The 21,204-nt window shown below is 47.7% G+C and overlaps 1 protein-coding gene across 1 annotated transcript in view; it reads left to right on the top strand.

The window, feature by feature from the left end:
• The first annotated feature begins 2,038 nt into the window (after positions 1-2,038).
• Positions 2,039-21,204, top strand: part of Parp14 (poly(ADP-ribose) polymerase family member 14) — a 35,037-nt gene continuing 15,871 nt past the window's right edge. Inside the window, exons 1-6 of the mRNA XM_052740441.1 lie at positions 2,039-2,384; positions 8,016-8,146; positions 9,352-9,385; positions 11,314-11,547; positions 15,043-15,279; positions 17,178-19,417. Coding sequence (XP_052596401.1) covers positions 2,198-2,384; positions 8,016-8,146; positions 9,352-9,385; positions 11,314-11,547; positions 15,043-15,279; positions 17,178-19,417 — 3,063 coding nt within the window. The 5' untranslated portion in view covers positions 2,039-2,197. The remainder of the gene's footprint in view (positions 2,385-8,015; positions 8,147-9,351; positions 9,386-11,313; positions 11,548-15,042; positions 15,280-17,177; positions 19,418-21,204) is intronic.

The raw sequence follows: 21,204 nt of genomic DNA, 5'->3' as shown, positions 1-21,204 counted from the left end.
CTTTTATCATTTACTAAAAATAGAAGCAAATTTGCATATTGCAAAAAATGTGTTTTTTACATAAAGAACTAAATCTTGGCTGAATATTTGCTACTGCAGGACCTTTTCATTTTTTTTCAGAGTTGATGAATACTTTTTATTTCACAGTTGTCAATGTTGAGAACCCTACTTTGAATTAAATATACAATATAAAATGGCAGATGAATGTTTTGGACCATTTCAGAAATAGTAGGAAATTCTGTCTTAATTCCCAAGCCAAAATTCGTTGAAAGAAATTTGATTTTATTTGTTTTTACTTTATATGCATGGGTGTTTTGCCTGCATACATGTCAGTGTATCACATGTGTATGAAGTGACCACAGAAGCCAGAAGAGTGTATTAGATTTCCTGGAACTGAGCTGCCATACGGGTGCTGGATTCCAACCTCTGAAACAGCAATTTTTAAAACTAAGCATTCTAACATGATGCAATCCAAAGACAGACTAATTTGATAATTACAGCAGGAACATATTAAATGTCTGTTTTCTATTACTAAGACATCCTGTTTCTATAAGAACAGAAACTTTTCAGGGTGGTGGTGGCGCACACCTTTAATCCCAGCACTCGGGAGGCAAAGGCAGGCGGATCTCTGTCAGTTCGAGGTCAGCCTGGTCTACAAAGTGAGTTCCAGGACAGCTACAACTGTTACATAGAGGAAGTCTCGAAAGGAAAAAAAAAAGAACAGAAACTTTGTACACAATAAAAACTGCTATCGGTATCATACCGAAGTCTCTCATGTGAGCTGAGGTGTTTCAGAGTGTTCACTGGTGTCGTCTGGTGTGAAGGCCTCCTCTGGAAAGTGCGTGCTCAGAACAAGGCTGCAGTGATTTCAGGAAACACAACACCAGCGAGCATGGCCAGAGGCAACGTGTGACCACGCAACTGATTTTGAACTGATTTTTGGTCACTGTGCTTTCAGAAGCCTTTCAGTGTTACCAGACTTTTCACACTGCGCTGTGCCACCCGTCCGTCGGATTGCAATCCACAGAGAAGTGGGACCCAACTGTGAAAACGCCTAGATTTCGTCCAACCCCAGTCTTCATTCACAATGCCTTGCTGCTGGCGCCTGGGGAAGTCAGGGCTGAGGCCACCAACATCTTCCATGGCCCTTCTTTGTGCAAACATTTACGCATACCTAGGGCTTTTCTGTCTTCAAAATATTTAAATCTAAGAAACAAAAATAAAAACTTTCTGGGCCCAAACTCCCACCCCCAACCACTGCCTGACTCCCCATCTTTCTGTTCCGTCAACCTTCTGGAAAGGTTTCTTGAGACAGAGTTTCTCTGTATAGCTTTGGAGCCTGTCCTGGAACTCTGGAACTCACTCTGTAGACCAGGCTGGCCTCAAATTCACAGAGATCCACCTGCCTCTGCCTCCCATGTGCTGGAATTAAAGACCTCTGCACCACCACCGCCCAATCTGGCAAAACTTCTCTTTAATCATGTCTCTGAAACTTTCTTGCCCATCCTGTTGAGGATACAGTCGGCCCCCCTCCCTCCCGCACTACTATGCAGCCTCTTGCTTGGCCTACTCCTGGTTGAACTTTTCATATCCTTCAGCAAATCCTGCCTTCAGGGGCAGGTTAGAGCCCATCTTTTCACCAGCCTCTCTCTGTAGTATGCACTACTTTGTAGACAGAGAGTGTTCACAGATGAGCAAACAGAATTCAGAAGCAGGAAAGGCAGGTCTAACTCTGATGGTTGGTCCCCGAGTGAGCAGGGAGCACCCCGAGAGGATCATTTTGTTGAGTCCCTTTACTCTCTCATACAATGTGGGTTTCGGGTATACTGAAATTATCCTAGAGATGGAGGAAAGCTCGGCTGTGGCCGGGGTGAAGTGCGGGCGGAGCCCAGCTAGGGAGCCGCTATGCAAGGTGCACTGGAGGCGGCCCGGAGTCTGGGGGACCGCCAGCTAGGCAGGATTGACTCAGTTCTGTTGAGGACAGGAGAAGAAAGTGGGGGACTGGGTGTGTCGGGGGCCCTTGTGTGTGGGTGGTGGTGGTGGTGGTGTTTGCATTATTCCAATCCGGGCACAGCTGGGTGAAGATAGAAACTTAGGGCGGGGAGGAATTTCCAGGAAATGAAAGCGAAAGAGAAGTTTAAGTAAACTCTGAGCAGCTTGGGCGATCCGGCAGTCGCAGTCACCCAGGCCAGCCAGGATGGCAGCGTCCCGGTCGTTCCCGCTGCTGGTTGAGGGGTCTTGGGGTCCCGACCCCCCGAAGACCTTGATCAACAAGTTGCAAATGTACTTCCAGAGCCGGAAGAAATCGGGCGGAGGGGAGTGCGAGGTCGTCCGGCAGCCCGGGAGCCCGGGGCGCTTCCTGGTGCTCTTCTCCCCGGAGGACGGTGAGGGGCGCGAAGGCCAAGGAGGGTCGCTCCGCGCGGGGTTCGGGGCCCACAGGTGCCAGGCCAAGACCTCGGCTGCAGCCCCGTGGGAGGGAGAGATCCTGGGGGCAGAACCTGGGTGGCGAGCGCATCCTGGAGTAGCGGTTCCCTTTGCTCTTCCAGGCGCTTCCTGGTGCTGTGAACCTTCCCGTGCTCGCTTCCTTTCTCCCCCCCCCCGCCCACTTCTTTCTTTCCTATTTTTATTATTCAGGTGGTGCAGGAAAAGAATGGAAAAACTTGAGCCCTGGGTCGGCTAGTACCGCAATCACAGGATTCTGGGGACCGGGTGTTTTTGGGGGGCGAGCCTGAGGAGGGAAGAGCCCTGGAGCTCTTGTGCCTCAGCCTGGGGTCTTGTTCCTGCTTTGTCCTTCTGCCTCGGGGTGGCCTGAGGTGGCTGTGAGCATTGAGGCCCGGTGGGGGTGGGGGAGGGAGTGGGGGTTCCCTCATCGCTAGAAGGCCCCCCGGAACAGTTGAGAAGTTGAATGTTCCCCACTTCTGTCCGCAATTGGCAAGGGAGGCCAGCCTTGCTTGCTTGCTGGGGTGGTTGAGCCAAAGCCCTAGACCTGTGGCTTCCAGAAGGCCACCCTTAGTTCCCACCTGAGATTTTGTAGCTCAGGGTCATCCTCAGAATGCAGCAATTCCTTCCTGTTCTTGGGTTTGGAGAAGCATTTGGGCCAGAGGAGACGCAAGGACGCCAGGCTATAGGCAAGGTAACGGCCCAGCAGGAGTCCAAGAAGGAAAAATGAAAGGTTTTCAGAAAGCTTGGGTAGGAGGGCACAAGAGACCTGCATGGCGCTGACCCCTTCCGGAAAGCAAGAATCATGTTGTCCTAGGTTTGATTTCACCAGGGAGTGCTGTTTTCTCATTTTCACTTTTCCTAGAGCAGTGGTTCTCAAACTTCCTCATGCTACGACCCTATAATACATGTTGTGGTGGCACCTAATCATAAAATTATTTTCGTTGTTACTTCATATCTGTAATTCTGCTACTGCTATGGATCGTAAGGTAATTATCTCTGTTTTCTGATGGCCTTGGGCGACCCCTGTGAAAGGGTGGTTTGAGCCCTCCAAGGGATCGTGACCCACAGGTTGATCAACCATAGAAGGTTCCCAGTTTGATTCCAGCTGTCCAGACCCCAGTAGACATGACCCTTATGGTGTGCGTTCTTCTCTAGAGCTGTCCTCAAACGTTGGTCGTATGTTAGGGGTACAGACTACTGCATCCAGGTCACAGGGAGGATGGGGTAACTAGACCCTGCCGCAGTTCTGTTCTGGACACTTTAGTACAGTGAGTGTGGGGTGAGTAGCGAAGAGTGTGCCACCAACTTCCTGCAGTGACCAGGACATGCTGAAGTCTGCAAAAATCTCTGTTGTTTATTGAGAACCTCAACTCACCAAAATGGAGAGAATATATAAGATATTGGTAGTATAATGACATACACAGCGTGGGGAAAAATGGTTGTGGTGATACAGTTCCAGTTCTAGCCTTCACAACAGACCCCTGGGCAGGTGAGGGGAAGGCTGGGCTGGGCTCACAACCCAAACATCAGAGGCACAACTTTCTCCCTCCGGGGCTCCCAGTCCACAACCCCTCTCTTCTTCCAGATGGCTCAGGTGATCCCTCGCATTTCACTCCCAACACAGATGACTCAAAGCACATTAAAATTTATCGTTGTTGAGGGTCAGTCTTTAGGGTGACTAGATTTCCATTCACTTTCAGTTTCCTATTTGAGGCACCGCTTCCTGAGCAGCAAGTCAGCTGGAATTTCCCCGCAACAGATTTGCCCTTGCAGTCCCAGGGCATCAGCATGCCTCTCCGGTAGAGGGCGCCCGCCCCACTTCCCAGAAGTAGCCTGAGCACCTTTGTGGGTTAACTGGATTTGTGTACTGTTGAGCATGTATGTCTTTTTTCCCCCCCGTAGGACATGGAGTTACACCCTCAGACCCAAACTCAAATCATTGTAAACCCCATTTCAGATGTGCACACTTTATCATACTTTCTAGTCCTAAATGGGCTCCTGTTTAGTATGTGAGGGCCTAGGTATTCTTGAAATAAGGGAACTCATCTTCTTTAAAAAAAAAAAAAAAAGATTTGGCTGGGTGGTGGCAGACTCCTTTAATTCCAGCACTCGGGAGATGGAGGCAGGCAGATCTCTGTGAGTTCAAGGCCAGCCTGGTCTGCAAAGCAAAGGCCAGGACTGTTACACAGAGAAGCTCTGTCTCTACAAAACACACACACACACACACACACACACACACACAGAGATTTATTTTTATTGTATGTGTGTGGGTGTTTGCCTGCTTGTCTGTCTATACCACATGCATGCAGTGCTTGCAGAGGCCACGAGAGGGCAGCAGATCCTCTGGAACTGGAGTTACAGATGCTGTAGACCACTATGTGGTTGATGGGAACTGAATCTGGGTCCTGCAGAAGGGCAGCCAGTGCTCTTAACCATGGAGTCATCTCTCCAACCCTAGAACCCACCACCTTCTTAACTGAACACAGTTGACCCGAGATGGGCACAGGGGAGAGGCTAGACGACAGAATTTTGACTCCCCCTCCCAGATTCATTTTCTTCTTTTTTTAAAAAATAATTTATTTATTTTATTTATGTGCATTGGTGGTTTGCCTGCATGTATGTCTGTGTGAAGGTGTCAGATCCTGGAGTTACACACAGTTGTAAGCTGCCGCATGGGTGCTGGGAATTGAACCCCAATCCTCTGGAAGAGCAGTCAGTGCTCTTAACTGCTGAGCCATTTTTCCAGCCCCACCCCTTGTAGCTGGAAGTGTTCCTGTGTCCCGCCCTGTCTGCAGCTGCTCAGACCCAAGTAAACACACAGAGGCTTATATTAATTAAAACTGCTCGGTCATTAGCTCAGGCTAACTACTGACTAGCTCTTACACTTAAACTAACCCATTTCTGTTAATCTATATGTTGCCACGCTTTCTATGGCTTTACCTGTGTGCCATTACATGCTGCTCCCTGGACGAAAGGCTGGCGTCTCCTTACTCAGTCTTCCTCTTTCCAGAATTCTCCTTGTCTGCTTATCCTGCCTATACTTCCTGCCTGGCTACTGGCCAATCAGCGTTTCATTAAACCGGTGTACAAAAGCATCATTCCACAGCAGCCCCCCCTTTATTTTCTTCTTGGGAATAACATACTGTTATTGCCACTGTGGCCCTCGGGCAATACTTGTGTCCATACACATCGCATACAATCCAAGAAGAGGCTGTCATATTTGGATATCTTGGATGGACTTCACCAAAGTCCAGGAAAGAAGCCGAGGAATGCAACATAGAGGTGCATGACATTAGGTAACTGGCTTCCATTTAGGCCACACAGCTCACAGTCCCCTTACCAGCCCCATACATCTTCTCTGGAAACTCCTGACTAATCATAGAGTTAGAGTGTTCCTTCTCTGATGGATTCTAATGCCTGTTTCTGGATGAACATCTAAGTGAAGTCCATTTGGCCTGCCCTCTTCATGGCTGAGGTGGGAGAACTAGCATGTCTCCCTTTATGATAGGCTCTGAGCTCGTCAGGCTTGCTGCCCATCGGAGAACATTTAGCAGCAACTGTGAACAGAGGGGCTCTGGTAGCTTTCTCCTTCATCTGTCTGCACCATCCTCTGTGCGGGTCAGGGCCTCCTGTACCTTTCCGGTTCTCCATGGTCTGAGCTACACGGATTTTCTTCTTCTCTCTCTGGCTGCTGCTTCTGATGCTTACAATTTACATTTTCATAGCTTTCCATGTGATTGACAGCATTCCTCAAAAATACTTTCAATTGCGGAAACTCTGCTCCAGAGATGTTTATTTCTTTACAGCCACTCAGCTAGCTAGTGGGTGAGTTGGAAATCAAATGGCAAGTCTTTGGATTCTGTTCAGTTTTCACTGGAGTTCAGCTGTCCAGTGCTCTAATTCTGTGTTGTTGTTTTTTATTTTTCAAAATCTCTTCTATTCCATTTTTTTTCTGCTCCCTTTACTACCAAACATGGGTTGTTTATCACTGCAGGCTGAAGTGTTAGCTGAAATGGCTGGACTCCTGTTCATTCTGATAGAGGCCAACTGGGTCACCTCCCGAAAACATGGCTTTCATCATACCATGTACCTAGCTATCCTTGTAGTTATAAATATTCCTACCTTTAGCGCCTACCGAGTACAGTACAAATACTGAACTACTAAACTATATTTCTTCAATACAATGCACTTGCTGGCTCAAAACAATTCCTGTTAACCTCATTAGTCAATAAGAAGACTGAGGCTTTGTAAGTAAGATTTGTTTAGCAGGATGCTAATGGTGTTCACCCATGTTCCATTGCTGTGAGATAATCATCTTGAATAGAGGAAGGGTTTATCTGGGCGCAACAGTTTTTGAGGTTTTGGTCTACAGTCAGTTGGCCTTCTGCTTTGGGGCCAATAGCATAAGGCAGTACACCCTGTTGAGAACTCTTGGCTATGAAGTGATAAAGAAAAGAGGAAAGGGCTGGTGTCCCAGGATCAAACTCCCCCCACCCCCCACCCCCAACCCTGGAATCTAAGTTCCTTCCTCTAGGCTCCACTTCTTCTTCTTCTTCTTCTTCTTTTTTTAAAAAAGGATTTATTATTTATTATGTATGCAGTATTCTGCCTGCAGATATGCCTGCAGGCCAGAAGTGGGTGCCAGATCTCATTACAGATGGTTGTGAGCCATCATGTGGTTGCTGGGAATTGAACTCAGAACCTCCGGAAGAGCAGCCAGTGCTCTTAACCGCTGAGCCATCTCTCCAGCCCCTAGGCTCCACTTTTTAAAGCTCCTCCCATTAGACAGTGACCTGGCAACCATGTTTGTAATCTCAAGGCCCCTGGGGAACACTCGGTAACTGAGCTGACGCAACGAATATTAAGAAGTAACCCGGGCATGACAGCACATGCTTTGACCCCAGCCCTTGAGAGACAGAGGCAGGCCCCTCTCTGTGAGTTTGAGGCCAGCCTGGTCTACAGAGCGAGTTCTAGGGCAACCAGGGATACATAGTAAGACCTTGTCTCAACAAAACAACAAAAACAAACAAAAGCCCACAACACCCCAGCAAGTTCAGGGGCAGGGGAACGGTTCACTAGGTAAGATAGTTTGCTGTGTAAGTGTGGGGGCCGGAGTTTGAATCTCCAGCACCCTCATGAACAGCGGAACATGGCTACATGTGCCCCGTGTAGAGTGCAGATCCCAAGAACTCTCTGGCCAGCAAGCCTAGGCCAAAGGGCAAGTTTCAGGTTCAGTAAGATGATTCAGTTTCAGGTCCAGGCCAGAAGGCAGAGAAATGCAGGGAAATACCCAGTGTCCTCCCATGGCCTCCATATGACCAGTGGTGCACACTTCTCCACATGGACCACTTGTACACAGCATGAATAATGCACACAAAGTAAGATTAAAGGTGAAATTCAAGTCCATCTGATCAATTTTCCTTCTTTCCAGGAGCTTGCTTCTTAGAGAAATCAGATGAGCTGCTGACTCATAGTGGTGATGTCTGTAGAAATCATGAACTAATTATGTAAGGAAAGAGTGTTTGCAATTTGGCTTAAAAGTTTTTCTGTTTGTTTTTTTTTTTACGTTTCAGTTCGGCAGAATGTTCTGGAGAAAGAGAATCATGAGTTAGTGTGGCAAGGAAAAGGGACATTCAAGTTAACTGTCTGGTTGCCTGAAGACCCAGGCGAAGCCTCAGTCTCTAAGAAGGCAGTTCCAGAAGAGGTAAGGACACCTAGGAGGGACACAAAAGGACACAGGCTATTATTCCAAGGTGTGTGGGATTCCCCATGATGAACATATGGCGAAGATGTGCCGGGTGAGGTGGCCCACACCTTTGATCCCAGCACTCGGAAGTAGAGGTAGGAGATCTCTATGTGTTCAAGGCTAGCCTGATTTACATAGTAAGTCCAGACCAGCCAAGGCTAACGTAGTGAGACTGTGTCTCAAAAAGGAAAGAACAGGAAAATGGTAGATGAAGGCCTAAGTCACACTAGCTTGAGAATGGCAGCTTGGAACTATGGAGGGGGAAAGCAGTCATTTTTCTTTGGACACTTTTGGAAGAGTCGAGATTTTGGGGGGTGCAATAGTAATAAATTTGGGGTGTCGAAGTTTGCATCTGTTTGTCTTGGCTTCTTTATAAGCAGAAGGCTGCCGTTTTGTTTTCGTTGTCTTGAAAGGCCAGCAGTCCACGCTGTGTGTGCTGTTCCCTCAGTTGTGAAGAAGATTGCCAGGGACCTCTGTGTAGCACATGCACCGTGTTCATACGGTAACCACGAAATAAGTGCCAAGTGAGGCAAGCCATGAGCTGGAGACGCTTGTGTATGTCTCATTTCATCAGTGATGGTTGTGACCAGCAGAGAAGACACGCTGTGACATGTAGCCTCTGATCCATTCACCAGCCCATTATCCAAATGTGTCATTATCATTTCAATTTCAATTAACTTACATCTCCAGTCCGGCCCAAGAGGTGTTTTATTTATATATGAAATGATTTGTAGTTGCCGGGTGGTGGTGGCGCACACCTTTAATCCCAGCACTCAGAAGGCTGAGGCAGGTGGATCTCTGTAAGTTCGAGGCCAGCCTGGTCTACAAAGGGAGTTCCTGGACAGCCAGAACAGTTAGTTACACAGAGAAACCCTGTCTTGAAAAAACAAACAAAAACAAAAAACAAACAAACAAACAAAAGCCGGGCGGTGGTGGCACACGCCTTTAATCCCAGCACTTGGGAGGCAGAGCCAGGCGGATCTTTGTGAGTTTGAGGCCAGCCTGGTCTACAGAGCGAGATCCAGGAAAGGCGCAAAGCTACACAGAGAAACCCTGTCTCAGGGAAAAAAGAAAAGAAAAAAAAAAACAGACAAAACCAACCAAACAAACAAACAAAAAGAAATGTTTCCTGTATTAATGCTGTCTTACTGTTTGGGTTTTAGGAATCCAAGACAAAAAAAGGCACCTCGGAACCAGGTAAGTCTCAGCTAAGGCGGTCCTAGTGTTCACCAGGCAGTTTTGTGTTTATTAAACAGGTTGCTGAGGAGATCTTCCTTCTAGCTCCACACCAGGCAGGATCTGCTCAGCTTGCAGCCGCCTGGCGTTGCGTCATCTTTCCAGTCTCAGCCAGATGTGTATGACGCATTCCCTGAGGGAGCCCCTTCAGCTCTTCGGGCTCCCGTCAGAGGAACAAGACCAGTTCTTTCTGGTGCTGGGAGATGTTTGCAGCTGAGGGGAGGAGACATTGCACCTGGGAGGTGGTGATGGACACTTGTGCTTGGGTGGCCGGTAATAGCAAGGACAGGACACGTAATGGATGCTTGCTGTGTGCTTCTTGGGTAGGAGTGCTCTGGGAGCACCCAGTGTGTCTTAGGTGGACCCCAGCTTCCCAGCTCATCCTTCCTCATCTGCTGCAGGGAACAGCCAGCACTGGATCTGGGGTGTGTGTGTCTCCTGCTTCACTAGGGGGTGGGCAGGCCATGTCCTGCCCCACACTTAAATAAAGGAGCAACTAATTATAGTCTTTTTTTTTTTTTTTTTTTGGTTTTTCGAGACAGGGTTTCTCTGTGTAGCTTTGCGCCTTTCCTGGAACTCACTTGGTAGTCCAGGCTGGCCTCGAACTCACAGAGATCCGCCTGGCTCTGCCTCCCGAGTGCTGGGATTAAAGGTGTGCGCCACCACCGCCCGGCTCTAATTATACTCTTATAAAGTATAACAAATGAAGAACCAGGCTGAGTAAGATAAGCAAGAACAACCCCAGAGATGAAGATATCCAAATCTTAGGGAAAAGAATCCCCCCCGCCATCCCTCTGCCTTCTGCCTTCTCTCTGCTGGCCAGAGAGTTCTTGGGCTGCCCATCTCTTCTCTCTACACCGGGCACATGGAGTGATGATGCCCAGCTGTTGATGAGGGTGCTGGAGATTCGGACTCTGGCCCTCACACTTACACAGCCAGCTCTTACCCACTGAGACATTCTTCATTAACGCTGTTCTAGTGTTGATCTTTAAGCTCTTCTGCTGTTTAGCGCGAGTAAGTACACAGTTTCAGATATCCTTGCCCTCCTCAGTGAGACCAACGGTAGTTCTCCAACTCAGTGAAGATCCGATGGGCCTGAGCTCTAGGCCGTATGCCCGCAACACCAAGATGAAGAAAGCTGTGTCCTGCTTTTAGAAGCTTGGTTCTGTAACTACAGTCTAGTACTTGAGAGACATATACGAGGGGCGATGCACATTCCTCAGAAAGACAAAGCAGAAGAAAGTAATAAAACTGAATTAGTGATAACAACAACAAAATAAAAAAAAAATGCTATTTTTAATCCACTAACAACAACAAAACCACAATAGTACATTTAGTTTTTTTAAAAAAACAATTTATTTATTCTTATTTTATGTGCATTAGTGTTTTGCCTGGATGTATGTCTGTGTGAGGGGGTTGGATCCCCTGGAACTGGAGTTCCAGACAGTTGTGAGCTGCCATGTGGGTGCTGGGAATTGAACCCAGGTCCTCTGGAAGAGCAGTCAGTGTTCTTAACTGTTGAGCCATCTCTCTCCAGCCCCACATTTTAGTTTTTTTTTTTTTTTTTTTTTTTTTTTTTTCGTTTTTTGAGACAGGGTTTCTCTGTGCAGCTTTGCGCCTTTCCTGGAACTCACTTGGTAGCCCAGGCTGGCCTCGAACTCACAGAGATCCACCTGGCTCTGCCTCCCGAGTGCTGGGATTAAAGGCGTGCGCCACCACCGCCTGGCCTAGTTTTTAATTCATTAAAGCAAAAGCTCCACTATCCGAGATTTCCGTTCAGTGGAGTTAGCCAAGAGATGGGAACGGGGGAGGGGAGGTTGTCTCAGGATGATTAATAAAACCGTGATTTAATACCTTACACCTTTCGTTGTCATTCCCAAATTTATCAGATGACTTGGATACAACACAATCTCCCAGCGACCGATCAGAAACAACGGAAGATGTCCCCACAGAATGTGAAAACATTTCCTCCATGGTGGTATTTGAAAACGTGCCCGAGACCGTGACTGACATTGTGCTGAGCATGCTAGTGGAGAACATAAGTGGCTTCGCCAGTGATGACTTCAAGTTGGAAGTGATTCGAGATTTTGGCGTCGCTGTGGTTACCTTTCAGAAGCCTATAGGTGAGCCCCTGGGGGGCCCTGCATCCCCAGGCGTCTGTGCACCACACCCCAGGATTTGAGACATCTCCGAAAGTTTGACCCTTTGTTGTAGTGCGTAAACAAGGCCTCTCAGTCAATCCAGATGCCTTTCCCCTCAGATTTCGGAAAGAGAAACAAATGCATTTTGAGATCCAATTTGGGTATGTTTAATAGACTGCCCTTTATTATATGATTGCTTGAGTGGATGGGGTGGGGTGGGGGAGAAATAGGAAGTCTAAGGTGATTTCAAGTGGAGGAGTTTGAACTCTCTCCTTACTTCCCTGGGAGGAGTTAAGAACAGACACACTTACTGGAAGGCAATAATGCCAATGAACTTACCCTTAGTGCTTGTTGTAAGTAAGTCAGGCACCCGCTAAACTCTTCCCGTGTTAACTTATTCGTTCCTTTCAACAACCCTATGACAGGGGCGCGATGTTACTGAGAGATGGAGGGACTGGAGTGTAGCCCGGGTAGCCAACCTCCACTCCCCTTTCCTGGTCACACATGCAGAGATGAGGGAGCCCACTGAATGGGGAAGGTGACTGTCCCAGCTAGCAGGATGGCAGAGCAGGAAAAGGCACCAAGCCCGACAGCCTGAGTTTGATCCCTGGGACTCGTACAAGTTGTCCTCTGTCCTCTAAATGCATGCACATACATGCACTTGCATGTGCACATACATAAACACGAATAAGGAAATGAGTGCTCTGTTAGGTCATTGTTACAAGCAAGACCCAGCTCCACCCAGAACAGGGCAAATTTCCAAATCCAAGCCCCCCTGTCCCATGGCCATGGTGGGGCGTCAGTCAGGCTCATAGGTGGTATGGTCAGAATTCTAGCCCTGTTACTTAACTGGTTGTATGAAGCCGACCAAGTTATTATTTTCTCTGTTCCTTATCCACTCATCCATAAAACGGGGATGATCATACTTAACCTAAATTCCTGTGGAAATTAAGTGAGATGATACTTAACATAGTAACTGAGGCATGGTAAGGATTCAATAAAGGGCACTATTATTATTTCATGTTTATTATTACTACTTATAAAGGGAAGTTTAAAGATTTGTTTATTTTATGCATATGAATGGTTTGCCTGCATGTATGTGTACCATATGCATGCAGTACCTGAAGAAGCCAGTAGAGGGCATTGGATCCGCTGGAACTGGAGTTATAGATGGTTATGAGTTTCCAAGCAGATGCTGGGAACTGAATCACAGTCCTTGGCAAAGGCGTCAAGTGATGTTAACCTCTGAGCCTCTCCCTAGACCCACAAAGGGAAATTTAAATTTAAATGATCTTGCTTCTGTTCATTGAGCAGCAATCTGGAATACATACTGTGTTAGCTTTCTGTTACTGTAACAAATACTTGAGGTAGTCAGCCTCGAAAAAGATTATTCTAGTTCAGTTTTGGTGGTTTCAACTCACGATCGGTTAGCCCTGTTGCCTTGGGGCTTATGGTGAGGCAGATGGAAGATTGTTTATCTCAATGGTCAGGAGAGAGAGAGAGACAGAGAGACAGAGAGAGACCAGGCCAGGGGCATCTCGTCCCCTTTCTTCCCACTCAAGAACAGGAACATTTCCCACAGGCCTCACTCGTTAAAGGATCCTCTATTCCCAGCAGCACCAAGCAGAGGACTAAGCCATTACCACATGAGCCTCTGGGACAGTTTCGCTCCAAACTATAGCCACTGTTATGGTCCGGGTACCAGTTTAGGGTCTAAGGCCCAAAGATGAAGAAAACCATAGTTCCCTCTCTAGAGGAACTCAGTCTGGGAGGAGGAAGGAGGCATGTATGTAAATGAACGATGAAGAGGAAAGAGAAGTCGCCTCTCAGCTTAGTAAGCTGAGAGGGGCGGGAGACAAGAGCGTGCATGGTTGTTCTCACCTGAGTGTGTCCTCCAGCGGTGTCACCTGACCATCTCCGAACGGCACCAAGCTTCTTCATGCAGCCACTGCTCCCCACTTCTCTTATCCATTTGGCACCCCCGCTTTAGTCTTCAAATTAGAGACCATAGAGAGACCACATACACTCCGAGTCTGAGTCCCAGTTTTATCTGCTCCTTATTGGAGCTCCAAAAGGCAATTCATTTGTGTTCATGATCCTCACCTTCCCGCTGATATACAAGCAAGGACCTGTATTCATTTTCCAGATCCCAGCACAAAGATTGGCGCAGCACAGGCCCACCATCCACCCTGTTAATCTAAGAGATGATTGGGCTGAGTCCGGAAGGGTAAATAGGAGCAGCTGAAAAAATGGAGGAGGGCTGTAGACATCGCTGTTTTGGTAGAGTGGTTCGATTTGATCCTTGGCATCACAGTAACATAAAAGTACCCTGTCTCCCCTGTGGGATAAGGGCACTGCACACACGGGCACTGCAGATGTGGGCACTGCACACATGGGCACTGCAGACATGGGCACTGCACACACGGGCACTGCAGATGTGGGCACTGCACACACGGGCACTGCACACATGGGCACTGCACACATGGGCACTGCAGACATGGGCACTACAGACATGGGCACTGCAGACACGGGCACTACAGACATGGGCACTGCAGACATGGGCACTGCAGATGTGGGCACTGTAGACGTGGGCACTGTACACACGGGCACTGCAGACATGGGCACTGCACACATGCACTGCAGACGTGGGCACTGCACCCACAGGTACTGCAGACGTGGGCATTGCAGAGACGGGCATTGCAGACACGGGCACTGCAGATGTGGGCACTGCAGACATGGGCACTGCAGACATGGGCACTGCACACACGGGCACTACAGATATGGGCACTGCACACACAGGCACTGCAGATATGGGCACTGCACACACAGGCACTGCAGATATGGGCACTGCAGACACGGGCACTGCAGACACAGGCACCACTGTAGACACGGGCACTGCAGACATGGGCACTACAGGTGTGGGCAATTATATATACAAAGACAAAAGAGGAAACCTTTAAAAACATGACTAGTTGTTTTTGTTGTTGGCTTTTTTCCCCCCAGAGACAGGGTTTCTCTGTGTAGCTTTGCTCCTTTCCTGGATCTCACTCTGTAGACCAGTCTGGCCTCGAACTCACAGAGATCCACCTGTCTCTGCCTCCCAAGTGCTGGGATTAAAGGCGTGTGCTATCAGTACCTGGCTCATGACTAGGTTTTTTTTTTGTGTGTGTGTGTGTATGTGTGTGTGTGTGTACATGAAAATAAAACTGAAAGTGCCCTTGGCTATATGTTTGGAGTCAGTAACCTGGCTGGGGCTGGGGCTCCTGCCTGCTGGCAGAGTGGGTATCAAGGGTCTTGAGGAAATGGGGAGAGGGGTGGCATTGTGAGGCGTGCACTCAGGAGGGTTGGCTAAAGGACAGCTCGTGGCAGAAAATACAGCAATTGGCTAGTTCCCCCTTCTCAGGGGTAGCCAAGCCATTTCTTCCATACATATAGAGATGTCATCGAAAATTTTCTCATTTTATTTTTGTTTTGTAGATACCAAAAAATTTATTATTGATTGTAGCAGTCACCACTTAAACCAACGCCTGCAGCTTGCCCCGAGACTTCTGGAAACAACAAATGTAGTTAGGGTAGAAAACCTGCCTCCAGGGGTGGATGATTACCAGCTACAGCTCTACTTTGAAAACCCTTCCAATGGGGGCGGAAGAGTTGCCCGGGTTGAGTGTTTCCCGGAAGAGAGTTCGGCACTAGTTGAGTTTTGCGACAGCAAAGGTAATGTGTCCTGGCCTGCCACCCAGCATAGCCTGGATGGTTGGCCATTTCAGCGGTTCCTTAACCTCGAGTGCATTTGTCTGTTCATCTGTCAGAAATGGCACCAATCATTCATTCATCTGGATTTGGTGCAGAATGAGGGCAGCAAGGCAGGCCCTGGCGAAGCAACACAAGCTGATGAGAGACAAGGGAGAGCCTCTGGTGATTCCCACCTATGACTGAAAAAGTCGCCATTCTAGGAACTTTTGACAGGCTGTACTCACAAAGAGATAGATCTGTGTTGTGGGTCCCCGCATTGATCCTCAAATTGATTTCAACATGTTTAGGTAAAGATGGACTCAGAAGCATGTAGAGTTCTACAGAGCATGTCTTTAGGTAAAGATGGACTCAGAAGCATGTAGAGTTCTACAGAGCATGTCTTTAGGTAAAGATGGACTCAGAAGCATGTAGAGTTCTACAGAGCATGTCTTTAGGTAAAGATGGACTCAGAAGCATGTAGAGTTCTACAGAGCATGTCTTTAGGTAAAGATGGACTCAGAAGCATGTAGAGTTCTACAGAGCATGTCTGTTTCTCCCTTCTGCTGTCCCTGTGCGGAGGCAGGACATCATGGGGGTGATTTCTCATGACCTCAGGCACGGGCTGAGGAGACTGAAAGTCATGTTGACCACATCTGCAATGGTCATCTTGAGTCAGATAGACTTGAGTTCCAATCCTGATAGGTGCTCACTGGCTTTGTGACCTTTAACCCCCAAGCCTTCTGTTTTCTCATCTGTAGAGTTAGCAGGTTAGGAATTACCTCAGAAGAGTGCTGGAAGAAGTACATGAAATAATCCCTGAACAGTGCTTGGCCTAAGGTGCTGAGTCTATGCTAGAGGTCACTCAGGCTGTCCTGGCCCTCTGGAGCCCCTGTGGGACGTTGGGCCTCTGAAGGTCACATTCTTTCCCTCAGGCCCGACACCTGCCCTAGGACAGAGTCCTTCACTAGGGTACTATATTTTAGCATCTTTCTACCATGAGTGCTATTTAAATCCAAGTTATTGCTGGATTGACTCTAATCCATGCTGATACTACTTCCACTTGCCCAGCAACTAAAACAAAGTCAGGCGAGTCCTGGAGAAAGAGAGAGAGAATAAGAGCCGGTAGTGGTGACTGTCCCCTGTCCCGGTACCCACAGTGGGCGGGAGATTATAATGGGGAAGGCCTTACTAAATTGTGACCTCTGGGGCTGGGCTCTCCAATGACTGTGAGGGTGATTTTGATTTGGTGTAGAGGCAAGAACATGGGGTCTGGGTTGGCTCACACTGGCAATTAGGCCAGATATTTCCCTTGGTTTATGGAATAAACCTTCCCCAGCCTCAGCTTTCTCACCTCTAGCTAAGGGTATGATAGAATCTCTACCTGAGAAGGCCACTCAAGATTAAAGACATTAAAATCAAGGAAAGCACTTGGGAAAGTGATGCAGAGTGCTGGTACAATTATGCATTTAACTATGAAAGTTAAATTCTGGGACTATACACGAAGGGACAGATGGCAGAATGATCTACTCAGAGGATTAAAATGTCCTTTCTGTTGGTACAAATGCCATGCCTGTGTCCAAATGGGTATCTGTTTCTTATTATGTCACATCAGTGACATCAGAAAAACAACAGAATCGAACATGATTTCTGTGTAGAGTGATTTGGGTATAAAGTAATTATTGCACTAAAATAAAGTCTGCCCTGTGTAGTTAGTATCTACCAGTCTATAGCTGAGCACACAGAGAATGCCACCTTTGAGTTCTACAAGCATCAGAGACTTTTGTCCTCTAGAAAAGTTTGTTTTGTGTTCTTTGGAAATGCATGACATTGAGATTACTGTTGTTTATTTATTTATTTGTTTATTTACTTTGCTTTTAAAGTGCTAGATATCATTATGGCCAAGAAACACCATTTCAACAGGATGCCGCTGTCTGTCTTCCCCTATTATCCCTCTCTGGGCACAGCCTTATATGGCGAGGAGAAGCCACTGGTCAAGCTTCCAGCATCTTTCCAAGAGTCTCTGGGTCTTCCTTTGTGGAAGTTCTTTCAAAAAAATAGTCATCTGATCAAGGCGATAGAGGACGAAATGAGACGCTGCCACTGTGAGCTCTCGTGGTCTGAAATGAACGGGACATTGACCATCAGACCTGCCGCCACCTTAGTCAATCACAGACCAAGTATCAAGACCTGGCAGAAAGATGCATCTGAGCTGCTCTCTGGCATCAGGTCTAGATATGAAGTTAAGTTGTTTGAAGTGTATGCGCCAGTATGGGACTTCATACAGCACGACTTAGGAGACGACAGGGTTTTGATTGAGTTTGATAAGGGTAGTCTAACCTTAGCCGGAAAATCGGAAGATATCCAAGACATGAGTCAGAAAGTCAAGGAATTGATAGACAGCACCACAGAAAAGGTCAGAAAGGAGGAGCAGAGTCTGAGGGAGAAAGTGGCCATTTCTCCAGGGAAACATTTTCTTTTGCAACACAGTGGTTTCCTGGAGGCTCTAAGCAAAGAGTACCCAGAGATGGAGATTCATTATGATGCCACCACTCAGGACCTGTGCTTTAAGGGATTCCGTGCAGATGTGTATAAAGTAAAGTGTGAGATCCAGGAAAAGGTGTATTCCTTGGCTCAGAAAGACATCCTGGTTCCTTCTCAAGTTTTCATGTTTCTAGAGCAAGTAGACAGTCAGGAATTTTCCAAGACTCTTTTTGAAGCACAGAACATGCTTGCCACGTATGAGCTGAAGGGTACAGCTCTTCTCTTGATGGCCCATTCTTCCCGAGCCCTGGCAGAAGCAGAGAAGAAACTGCTCGGTGCCTTAAGTTATAAGCTCATTGAAGTTGAGGACAGGGAAGCGCTCGAAGGCAATATGTGGCAAAAGAAAATCCACCTTCTGCAAAAGAAACACAGCTCCAGTGTAGCCATTATGATAAAGAATGAATTAACTTCAGGAACCCCGGCTGAGGTCATCGTTGCAGGCTGTGTGGGAGAAGTAAATGAAATCTACAGCCAGCTTTTTGAGTTCTTGGAAAACAACATGAAAACGGAAAGACTGGTCGAAATAGAACAGGCCTTGGTTATCGAGTATATAAAGGCAGACAAGAAGCTTTTCTCACAAAAGATAAAGAGGGCAAATGTACAGGCAAGCTTTAAGCTGGAAGACGAGCCAAAGGGCATTTTACTAACGGGCTTCAAGAGCAAAGTTGTACAGTGCATGAACATGGTCCAGCAAATCCGGGATTCAGTCTGCATTAGAAGATTCCAGATTGATAAGCCTGGTGCCAGGCACTTCTTCCAGGACAAGGCATCGTATTACAAAAGCGAGATCAAGCGCCTGTATGGATGCATCATTGAACTCCAGGAGGATGGAGAGAGGGAGACAGTCAGCCTTCAGGAACAGAAGTGTCACTTACAGAAGGACATAGCCCCAGGAGTCACACTGATTGTACAGCAGGGAGACCTGACTCGGTTTCCTGTCGATGTGGTAGTGAATACGGCAAATGAGCATCTGAAACACATTGGTGGTCTTGCGCTTGCTCTCTCAAACGCAGCTGGCCCTGAACTTCAAGCAGAATGTGACAAGATAGTAAAGAATGGTGGCATGGTCTCACCTGGGAATGCCACTATCTCAAAAGCAGGCAAGCTCCCTTGCCACCATGTCATCCACGCAGTAGGGCCTCGGTGGAAGCGAGATAAGGCCCCAGAGTGTGTGGTGCTGTTAAAGAAAGTTGTGCATCGAAGTCTCACTTTAGCTGAGGAGTACAAGTGTCAGTCCATAGCCATACCAGCTGTCAGCGCTGGGATCTTTGACTTTCCCTTAGACCAGTGTGTGGCGACCATTGTTTCAGCCATCAAAGACAACTTCCAACGTAAGCCAGGCAAACGCACCTTGAAAAACATTTATCTGGTGGACATATCTGCAAAGGTTGCTGAGGCCTTTGCCGAAGCTGTAGAAACTACATTTAATGCTACCCTTTCCCACACGGCCTCCCCACCCAATTTAAAAGCATCAGAATTACCACAACCTGGGAAAACGCCGCAGAAAGAGGGCTGGCTGCTGGTGTCACCCGAAGGCCTGAAAATCCGGCTGGTAGAAGAAAGTGTACAGAACGCTAAGGTGAGTGTCGCCTGTCACCACCAATGTGCTGTGATGTCCCCAGTCTGTATCTGCTTTATTGAGGGCCAAAGGAAGACAGAGTGGAGGAAAAGAACTGAGGAAAATTCCATGTTCTCCGATTCATGTCTTCAAACATCGTCCGTAGATCTGGGCTTCTTGCCACATCACTTAGGAATAGAGATCGGGTGTGTTTGTAAGAATTGAAAAGGTACTGAGGTAGGGTCACTCCATCCCGGGGGTAACTGTGGATCCACGGTAGGAGACATGGTCTGCCTCTCCACATTTTCATCTCTTTCCATCTGTCGTGTTTGGTCCATCTAGGGCTGGCTCCTGTCAGCTACAGGTGTGGAAAAGAGCGTGGGAAGTGCAGAGAACAGGAATCTGTCCAAAGACACGAGCAAGGGTGAACTTGGGTGCTGGACGTGGACGAGGGAGCTCAGTTCCCTGAACCCATCTGTGGGTCCTTTGTGAAGGAGTGAGTGGGTGGGCTGGAGGAAGGTCCAGATGTTGGGAATCACGTAAGGACAATTCTGGTTCTGTGCATTTGTTGCAGGGAGCTAATGTTTTTTGGATATACTGGCTACCAGCAAGCCCCAGGATCCTGTCTCAGTCCTACCTACACACACACACACACACACACACACACACACACACTGAGGATACAGGCATGATGAACAGCCACTTCTCTTATCCATTGTACCACACCCTCAGCCCCAGATTGTATGTGTGTGTATGTGTGTGTGCGTGTGTGTGTGTGTGTGTGTGTGTGTGTGTGTGTGTGTGTGTGTGTGTTTGTATTTCGCTGGGCATGGTGGTACATGTGAGACAGAAGCAGGCAAATCTCTGAGTTCAAGGCCAGTCTGGTCTACATGGAGTTCCAGGGCAGCCAGGGCTACATAGTGAGACCTGTTTTCCCTCCCTTCTTCCTGAAAAGTAGCTAATACCCTTTCCAACACAGGCTCTACTGATTGGAACCGTAGCTCTCTGAAGCGGGTCTGGCTAGTGCCTGCTTCCGACCAGTAGCTGGATTTCTGTCTGCATGGCTGTGGTGTGGCGGGAGCTGTGTGCTCCAGGGAATGTCTGTCCCACCCTTCTGTTTGCTTTGGGGGTGGGGGTGGGGCTCAGGGTTGGGTGACCCGCTCTTTCTGCCTCTCAGACAGCTCTGAGCATTTTGCTGTTACTGTCCTGCTTTTAAAGACAGAGGCTCAGTTGAAAGGGCACTCACCTAGCAGGCATGAAGTCCTGGGTTCGGTCCCTTAGCCCTCCAGAAACAAGGTGTGGAAGGACGGGTCTGTAAAATGTAAAAGCAGCATTAGGGAGATAGAGAGGGAGAAGGATCAGAAATTCAAATTCAAGGTTATCCTTGGCTACAAAGTGAATTTGAGCCGGGCGGTGGTGGCGCACGCCTTTAATCCCAGCACTCGGGAGGCAGAGCCAGGCGGATCTCTGTGAGTTCGAGGCCAGCCTGGGCTACCAAGTGAGTTCCAGGAAAAGGCACAAAGCTACACAGAGAAACCCTGTCTCGAAAAACCAAAAAAAAAAAAAAAAAAAAGTGAATTTGAGGTCAGCCTGGACTATATAAGACTTTTTTTTTAAAAAGAAGAAGAAAAGAAAGAAAACTATTATGACAACAAAGAAAACACACATTGTAATATAGAGAAAATTTGTTAAAGGTTTATTTCTGTTATTTTTTAATTTATGTGTATGTGTGTGACTGTATGAGTGAATGTCACATGTGTGTGGGGTGTGGGTACCCAGAGGCCAGAAGACAGTTACAGGTGGCTGTG

Source organism: Peromyscus californicus, unplaced genomic scaffold, assembly GCF_007827085.1.
Source record: "Peromyscus californicus insignis strain IS unplaced genomic scaffold, ASM782708v3 Scaffold_16__1_contigs__length_79575227, whole genome shotgun sequence".
Taxonomy (NCBI): domain Eukaryota; kingdom Metazoa; phylum Chordata; class Mammalia; order Rodentia; family Cricetidae; genus Peromyscus; species Peromyscus californicus.
Note: the sequence above shows the minus strand (reverse complement) of the source record. Positions and strands in the feature narration are given on the sequence as shown.